At 33.1% G+C, this 9,523-nt stretch overlaps 1 protein-coding gene across 1 annotated transcript in view; it reads left to right on the top strand.

The window, feature by feature from the left end:
• LOC111086492 (luciferin 4-monooxygenase-like) overlaps nucleotides 1-6,926 on the top strand; it is a 9,118-nt gene extending 2,192 nt beyond the window's left edge. The window contains exons 2-5 of the mRNA XM_022389537.1: nucleotides 296-393; nucleotides 2,319-2,463; nucleotides 5,955-6,203; nucleotides 6,713-6,926. Coding sequence (XP_022245245.1) covers nucleotides 296-393; nucleotides 2,319-2,463; nucleotides 5,955-6,203; nucleotides 6,713-6,837 — 617 coding nt within the window. The 3' untranslated portion in view covers nucleotides 6,838-6,926. The remainder of the gene's footprint in view (nucleotides 1-295; nucleotides 394-2,318; nucleotides 2,464-5,954; nucleotides 6,204-6,712) is intronic.
• The last annotated feature ends 2,597 nt before the right edge of the window (nucleotides 6,927-9,523 follow it).

The raw sequence follows: 9,523 nt of genomic DNA on the forward strand, positions 1-9,523 counted from the left end.
ATTAGGTCCATGGGGAAATACATACAAATTTTCAGTTTCACATTTTATGTTTTGCAGTTTTTATGGGTTTTTTTTACAAGTACATATAAGGGAAGCAACTTTTCATGTCCTAAGATAACCTTTCATTAATTATGAATAACATAACTTCCGTCCAGGGGACGGGTACTCCAGCTAGTTTTTAATATTCATTTATTGTCACTAAAACAGCATATTGTTTCATAATTTATGTTTATAACACTTCAAATAATAATAAGTGCCCAAAGTTAGTGTATAATTTTTAACTTTCACAATTTAGTTTACGGCCTAAGTGAGACAGGCTTTCTTGCTTGTGTCGAAACAGGAAGGATTGTCCCCGACTCTGTTGGAAAACTGATTTCTTCAGTAGATTTGAAGGTTTGTTTTTAAGCGACTCTTATTAAAGTACCTTTCTTTAACTTCCAAACATTTTCACTTGTTACAAGTTATTACTAGATTATGATCATATTTTTGCATAAGACTGAAAAACTTTTAATTTCTTGTCCTTGGCTACTAATGAGTTAAACTTTTAAATCATTTTTACAATGCACAGTAAAAGAGATTTTAACATTTATCTTATTGAGATTGATAACAAGTAAACTAGTGATAACCCAAACAAGTGTGGTCGAAACATGTAGGAAAATATATATGCTTGTTTTTCCAATAATATATATAATTGTGGTTTAAAAGGTGTATTAGTTAAACTAATTCTGTCAAACTTCAATTATATGATATTACTAGTTACATTTTTTTCTGATCAATATTTTATGTAGATTTTCTAATCCAAAAATGAATTTCCAATTATTTTATTCCACTGATATTTTTCCTTGCTATTAAAGTTCATTGACACTATATGTATAAGTTAAAACTAGAATTAATTAACAAATTTTACAATTTTTAAATATTAAAGAAACTTATTGTTGTTGTTTTAGCGCAAACTTACACAAAAGGTTATCTGCATTCTGTGTACTGCGGGAAATCTAGCCACGAATTTTAGCGTTGTAAGTCCATAACCTTACCACCGTCCCACGCATAGGAGAGATGTTTCTGACAAATAAAGGTGTATTTTATTATTTATTAAACTATCAGCGACAGCAGTTCATTAGAGTTGACCTTTTTCTTCTTCCATTAACTTTGCAAAGCCCCCCAGTGGCACAACGGTATGTCTGCGGACTTACAACACTAAATCTGGGCAGAGCACAGATAGCCCATTGTGTTGCTTTGTGCTTAATTACAAATAAACGAAACTTTGCAAAACATTTAGTAATTATTTGTATGTTTTGTAGGAAGGTCACATTGGTTTTGTTTTGAATTTCGTCCCTAATTTAGCAGTGAAAGACTAGAGGGAAGGCAGCTAGTCATCACCACCCACTGCCAACTATTGGGCTACTCTTTTACCAACGAATAGTGGGATTGACCGTCACATTATAACGCCCCCACGGCTGAAAGGGCGAGCATGTTTGGTGGGACGGGGATTCGAACTCGCAACCCTCGGATTGCGAGTCGAGCATCCTAACCACCTGGCCATGGCGGACCGGGCCACATTGCACTATGTGCTGTGTCCACCGCGGGAAATCTAACCCAAGATTTAAGCGTTCTAAATCCGTAAACTTACTGCTGTCCCGCCGGAGGGGTTTGCTAATCAGGTTTATGTATCCTTTCTAAAATTGAGAATGTGTTAGAATTTGAGAAAGAACAATTAATTTAACATATAAATGACATATTAATTCATAAACAATAGATCTGTTTGCTTTGACAATATTACTGTTTACTTCAAGTCGTTTATCAAACCCACATTTAGTTTTGTGTCTTTTCTGTTTTTATTTTATAAATTTCTTTGTTCAAAGCAAAATATGTAAATACAATTAATATTTATTGTCATATAGTTTCAAATCCAAGAAAATCACATTTTAAAAGTTTATTTTCAGAAATTAGTAGAAAAACATTATTATGGAACTTGGAGTAGAAATGCTAGTAAATATCATTCAAAAATCATAAATTTATAAATGCAATTCTTCCCCCAACTCCCCTTTTTTATGGTCTAGTTGTAGCCAAGTTGTTAACATACCGGTCTGTGAATTCTATGGTTCATGGTTCGCGTAGCGTTGACGCAAAATTGCCATGGGTGAGTTATAAGCGTGAGGATCAAACCCTATTAGTTGATTAGAATATCTCAAGAGATGGTTGTTATTGAATAGCTGTCTTCCCTCTAGTCTATCAGCTCAAAACTAAGGAAAGCTATGCACAGGTAATCCTTGTGTAGCTTTGTGTGAAAATCCAGAATACATATTTTTTTTTCTTAGGTGATTCATGTGGACACAGGGGTTGCTCTTGGTCCTTATGAAGGCGGAGAACTTTATGTTCGTAGTTCACAAACAATGAAAAAATATCTACATAATCCCAAAGCTACAGCCGAGATTTTTACACGAGACGGTTGGTTTAAAACAGGTTAGTATGATTTATTTTCCTGGTTTTCTAATTTAATTTGTCATATCTTTGTTTTTTATGTTTCGCATGTCATTAAATATTAGTATTTAACTGCATGACCATCACAGTCAAGTAACGTTTTAGTTATAGCTTCAGTTATACTAAAGTAAATAACATGTCTGTAACGTTCTGTATTTCGTGAACGGTTAATTTTAGAAATATGTAAATATATATATATACATATATATCAAAATCTTTCTTTTCAAGAGTGCATTACAGAAAAATTATCCACTTTTTACAATTCCTAAAATTTCATATCGATATCAACATCGATCCATCACTTTGTTATGTGCTGAACGGTCAATCTGAGAAAAAGTTTCTTTTTGTGAGGGAATTTCACGAAAAAACAACAAAAAAAAACGGGACTTCCTCTGTCGACTGATTGAAAAGAAGTACTTTGAAGATAGGAGCATGAAAGGGAAAAAAACGCATAAAGAAAGGAGCGTGTTTGTTGTTGTTCGGTTGATATATATATATTTATGTCGGTATTATATACATGCATGATTTTATTGTACCATGTTTAATAAATTAACTTGAATTGAATTGAATATCTTCCCTTTTCCAATTTTTACAGAAACGACAACTGTCAAAAAGTGTTCACTTCGGTAGCGGTCTTTTCTTGCGGTCAGTAAAATGACAAGGAGCGGTGGCATCCAGCGGAAAAAAAATCCCCGCGGGTATTTAGCAAACCTGAGCGCTCTATTGTGCTGGATGCACCCATGGAATCGAAACCCAAACATTTTTTGTCAACAATACATTGTATTCAGCCTCCTTTGCTTCAAAACAAACGCAATGTAATTTTACCTATTGAAATAACACATGGAATGACAAAATACGGTTGTAAACGGCCCACAGGACAATCATATTGCATATACACTCTGATCCAAGGGATTGGGTTCACTGCACATTTTTTATTTATTCATCACTATTTTTAGGAAAATTACATTCAACGAGCATCTGTTAGTATATGATCAAACACTAATTTAATTTAAGCGATAGTGTCTTTCCTTAATTTCTGTGTTTCTGTGCTTTATGGCATTACACTAGCCTTAAGTTTCGCTTTCTCATTTATATGAATCTTTTTTGTTCTTTTTTAAATGGAGAGACGCATCCATATAAATAGAAGGACGCAACGCATGCATAAAACATGGCAGTAATTCTGAAACAAAATATCGAAAGACACTTGAAATTAAACTAGTATAAAGATACAAAACTAATCTGCCTATAAATTTGAGATTAACTTTACAAATTACATCTATAATTAACCAAATTTGTTCTGGCGACAAAGTGTAGTTCCTTTTCAAATGCAGAATCAACTTTGCTACAAAAGTAACATAAAAAAACGCTCAATAATAAATATATAAACGTTTGACACGTTTTGTTTGTTTGTAGTTATGCACAAAACCACACAATGGGCTATCTGTGCTCTGCCCACCACCCGGTTTATAGCGTTGTAAGTCCGCAGACATACCGCTGTGCCACTTGGGGGCCGTTTAACAAGAGAAATGTGATTTCCTGTTTCTTGGTTCATGCTGAACAATGCTGTGATACTTTTAACTTTTCCAGTTGAGATCACTCTTTTCTGAGTTATTCTAGAGTTCTGTCGAGGAAGACTGACCGCACAAATACGGCGGCTAGGCTGACGTACTTTGGAAGGGGGCATTTCAAATCCAGTGTTTTATTATATATATCTTTGTCAATATGACCGACTTCTGTAACTAACTTCTCTTAGGCCTAAGTTGATAGCAATATATACTGAAAAAAAAACACACACTCGAATTGTCACATTGTAACAATGATTAACTTGTTTTCACAAGTTTAAAATTGTAAATCCGATTTGACTTTCTGTTACTTAAACATTTTGTATGTTTTAGTCACTTGGTGTAATAACTTTCACATGTTCCAAAAAGAACTTTTTTTAATAATTAAAATTTACTTTGAAAAAGCGAACAAGATTTACATGAAACTGAAGCAAATTTAACGACCCCAACTATTCCAGTGGTTTTAAAAATAAGAAACTGGACATTATCTACTAAGATCTACAATCTGTCTACACACATAGAAAATGTTTCACCAACTCTGCATTACCTTTCTGAGTGTTTGTTTATTTGTCTGAAGTTAAGCACAAAGTTAAACAATGGGCTCTCTGTTCCCCGCCCATCACGGTTTTTAGCGTTGTAAGTTCGCAGACATGCCACTGGTGGAGCTACCTTTCTAATACATCGATGTAACAAATAATGCATTTCTGTCTAGATCTATGCAGTTTGACGGTGCATGTTTAGATTCGACTTGCTTTTTCTTCAAGAAATTTAATAGTTACAAAACAAATAAATTCTGATTTAGGTTGTATTTGTTACGATAGAAGAAAGTTAATTATGAATTCCACTAATCTTGAAAACAATGAATCTTTTGGCTGAAAGAGTTACCAGAAACGCCATCGTCTACAGACTCTCTCGTCGAGAAGATTTATTGTTTTTAAAGCTGTTACGGGAGTCCATAATCAATCTTCTCTTAAAAGGGGGATGATTTTTATATTGTCCAGCGGATTTATTGCCCACAAGGTTGTTGGAGTCATAATCTATCTACTCTTGAAAAGGGGAACGTTATTTATTTTTTGCTTTTGTTACGACAGCGGAAGTCACGCGACGCTGAGAGCATGCACGCTGGAGTTTCTAGAAGGATCATGACTTATCGAGGAACCTCGCGAATGTCCGAGTGTTTGCCAGGCGCCCTCTTTTTTTAGTATATAAGCCCGGCAAATAAAGCCAGCGATAGATAGATATGCAGATAGATTGAAGATATAGATAATTCAGTCAAGCGAACAGTAGGCACCGTAAGTCAAGTGTGTTAACCACTGTGATTTATAGCGTGTGTTATAAAGGTTGTTAAGTTTAAAGTGACTGTAGAAATTCTGTGTATTACAAAGTTGTATCGAGAAAGAATAAACTAGTTTTGATTAAGAAAGGACTTGTATCGCTGAAGTTCCTCGGAAATAATTTATACCGGAAATTATCAAACGAGCAGATGCGTAACACTTTTTTTCTTTTGTAGAACGCGTAAATTAGCTAGCCATGAATTATTCACGAGTAACGTAATATTACGACACAGTGATATTGAAAATAATTTTAATGGCATACTTTGTACTGGGGCGTGTTTCTAGCTACCGTACGCATCTTTAAAAAAGTCAGAGTATAGTTATCTGTTAACAGTTTAATGCAGATTTGCAAACAGAATATTTTTTTATGAAATATATATATATATATGTGTGTGTGTCAATCCGCTAGGAGAAAGTGAAGAATGGAAGGCAGTTGTTTCAGTTATTTTACTCTGTATTTTATGTAGTAGCAACACTCAAAACATTGTCTTTGTTTCAAAATTCTTTATATAAAACTTGAGTTAGTTTCTTTTTAATTTAATCATATGACGTAATTCAAATTAACAACATATAACAGGAGATTTTGGCTACTATGACTCGGAGGGAAACCTTTACATCACCGACAGAATAAAGGAAATGATCAAGACAGGATGTCATCAGGTTTCTCCCACTGAAATAGAATCTGTGTTATGTAGTCATCAGGCTATAGAGGACGCTGCTGTAGTTGGTATTCGAGACTCGGCCTTGGGAGAAGTACCTTACGGGTTCGTGGTGGCTAAGAATGATTGTCACGTGACACCGGAAATTGTACTTGCGTTTATTTCAGGTTATTATTTCTATGTTATGAATAGTATGTAAATATGTTAACACTGGATCCCCCTGCGTTTATTTCAGGTTATTATTTCTATGTTATGAATAGTATGTAAATATGTTAACACTGGATCCCCCTGCGTTTATTTCAGGTTATTATTTCTATGTTATGAATAGTATGTAAATATGTTAACACTGGATTCCCCTGTGTTTATTTCAGGTTATTATTTCTATGTTATGAATAGTATGTAAATAGGTTAACACTGGATCCTCTTACGTTTATTTTACGTTTTGAAGAGAGAATAGTTTGGAAAATATAAACATAAGGTTCTGGGTAGAGAAAGTAGCTGAAGAAGACAAATTAAAGTTTTATTGAAACATGTAGTAGGCCGTCTATATAAAATGATTTTTATTATGCTTATAAATCGTTGTTTGTCAATTTACTATTAAATAATCATTTACCTATAATTACTATTCGCCTGCGACATCTAGAGAAGAATATATATTATTTTATTCTGTTTACAGCTCGTCTAGCACCACAGAAACAACTGAAGTGGGTGACGATTCTAGACAAAATTCCAAGGTCTCAGTTTGGTAAAATTCAACGTAAATGGTTAAAATATTATGCTATTCAACAATTGAAGAACTGACCACTGGTCAGTTGCTATCAGGAAACACACTTGTTAGTGACAACTGAAGAGAGTAAAAACAAGCCCTTTGAGCTTGTGATACATTTGAAATGATAAAAAATATTATTATTATTATTATATGGATCTTATTAGCTTATTTTGGAAATCACAACGTTAAAAGTAAAATATATATATATAAACGGAAAATAGTTGATAATTTACATGTTATCAATACTATTAAAGTTTTGGTGGAGAATTCAGTTTTTAACTTTTTGTTAAAAACATCTTTGTTTACGACTTTGACTAATACAATAAAAAGCATCAATAAATTATTTATTAAAGAACAAAGGACATTTGTTTCATTGATAATTTGAATAAGAAAATACTTTGGTATATGTACTTTACAAGTGATAAAACTGAACTTGTAAAAATACTTTTCACACATTACTTCTGTCGTCAACAAGATAATAAAAAGCCAGAACATTTACTACATTTTAATGCAGCCACATTCATGTTGACATGATTAGAATTATAAACTTTTGGCGGTGGGTGCTGTTGATTAGCTGCCTTCCCTCAAGTTTTCCAATTCAAAATTAAAGACAGTTATGCGCCTATAATATATTAGGCTATATCACGTTTCTTAGCCCCTTAGTTATTAGGCATTTTGTTTAAAATATTTCAGGTTTTGTTCTAAATATAGTTAGCTGGTGAAGGGAACCACTAAGTTTCTCTCGCCTTAGATATTCACGGGACTGGATGAGTTACAAAGGGCAACACATGTGCTCACCATGAGAAAACATTGCTGTAACATGAGACATGTTATATATATAGCAAGAGTTGTCAGGTGATGGCCCAAGAGTGACATCTCTTGTTGTCATTGAGAGTGAGAGGAGAAGTTTACATATAAAATGTAACATTATCTAAATGTTAGATCCTTTTCATATTTTTGGTACAGACTGTTTGATGTTGGTTTTTGTCACAAATTTCTCAGTTAGATTTTTCATTAGACAGCTTTAGATACAACCCGACGTCTTAAACTCCACTTTTACTTAAATTCAGCATTTGTGAGCTAAAAGTGGACTGTCGAGAGAGCACAAGCAGATAACACTAGCCTCCTTTCTTCTGTTGAAGATGCAACATCTGTCAACTCGAACTTGTATTTGTAAATAAGATTGTAAAAAGCAGAAAAGCTCAGGCACTGCTTAGTGATACAATATCTGTCGAATATTCCTGTTATTTTTCGAATTCTGTTTGCGGACTTAAAACTAAAACCTTAAGATCCAGAGCTCGATTCACCGCGATGGACAAAGCACAGACAGCCTATTGTGTATCTTTGTACTAAATCAAATATATACAAATGTGTGTTTGTGTTTAATAGAAGTATGGTTCCTATTTTGTTAGAATGGAATCTTAAAAACCATTTTCAGATTTTTAAGTACCACTTTACTCCAAGTATATTGAGATTATTAAAATATAAGTAAGTTTAAGTATGTTATTTTAATATCTTTCGAATCATTAACATTATTGTTCAGGTTGAGGTACTTAACTAGTGAATTATTTATTCCCATAACATGTTCTTAAATTCTAGAGAAAAACTCAATCAATACACGTGTCCATTATTAAATTAAACAAAGAGATTGGTTTTAAACGGCGAAATTATTATTCTTATGTTTGTTTCAGATTTTCACACAAACTGCACAAGGGGTCTATTTATCTGCTATTTTCAGATTTCTTTGATTTTGCAAGGAGTACCATATTTGCCACTCGCCCACTGTGGGGACTTTTAATGTAGTAATTGTAGATGTGAAATGTATAATCAGGACCTCATTAAATGTCCTTCTACCAATTGTGTGCGTATCAGTCTTTTCATAATAAAAAAAAGTCTATTTCTTTATTTATTGTATTATTTATATGAAACTACCTGACGACAGCAATATCCATATAAAACCAGCCATGTATTATCAGTACAAAGCAACCTACTCATTGCATTATCAGTTTCATATTGATTATGAAGTGGTAGTTAATGCAGTGTTAGCTTCATATAGATAATGTAGTTACCAACTAGTTTTATGAAGGATGATGGACTGGGTAGATTTTTAGTAAAATTAAAGAAATCATTACTTGCGCAAAACTATAACTACTCAGTGTTTTAACTATACAAAACTAGCTACTCACTGCTTTATTACTACAAAATTAACTGCACACAGCATTAGATACAAGAAACTAAAATAAACAGTTAACGTCAATTTTATTACATTCAAAATACACTTACAGTATACCCACTTTTTAATTATCTATTTTCTAGGATTTAAACGTAGTTTTATACAAGTTCTAGAAGTTTTTACCTACAAAAAATCTTTAAAACGTAAACATCCAATGAAATGTTTATATTCCAACCACTAATTTATTGAATTTATTTATTTATTTTTTGAATCGGGTGTCTCTTAGTTTATCATACTGGTAGTACTGACAGATCAAAATTCCGATGTCTGATTGGATGGTGGCAGTGTATGATTTCCTCGCGAAACCTGCTTTGTTCATGTATTCAAATTCGATGACGAGGAACCCACTTTGAGACTAATAATGACTGGAGACGGCTTAAATGGGTAATGAAGAAAAACTTTAATATAAGTTTAACATGACAGCAAATGTACAAAACCTTGTCGAAACGTTGTACATTTGCTGTCATGTTAAACTTATATTAAAG

This window comes from Limulus polyphemus, unplaced genomic scaffold (genome assembly GCF_000517525.1).
Source record: "Limulus polyphemus unplaced genomic scaffold, Limulus_polyphemus-2.1.2 Scaffold1142, whole genome shotgun sequence".
In the NCBI taxonomy this organism is placed as follows: Eukaryota; Metazoa; Arthropoda; class Merostomata; order Xiphosura; family Limulidae; genus Limulus; species Limulus polyphemus.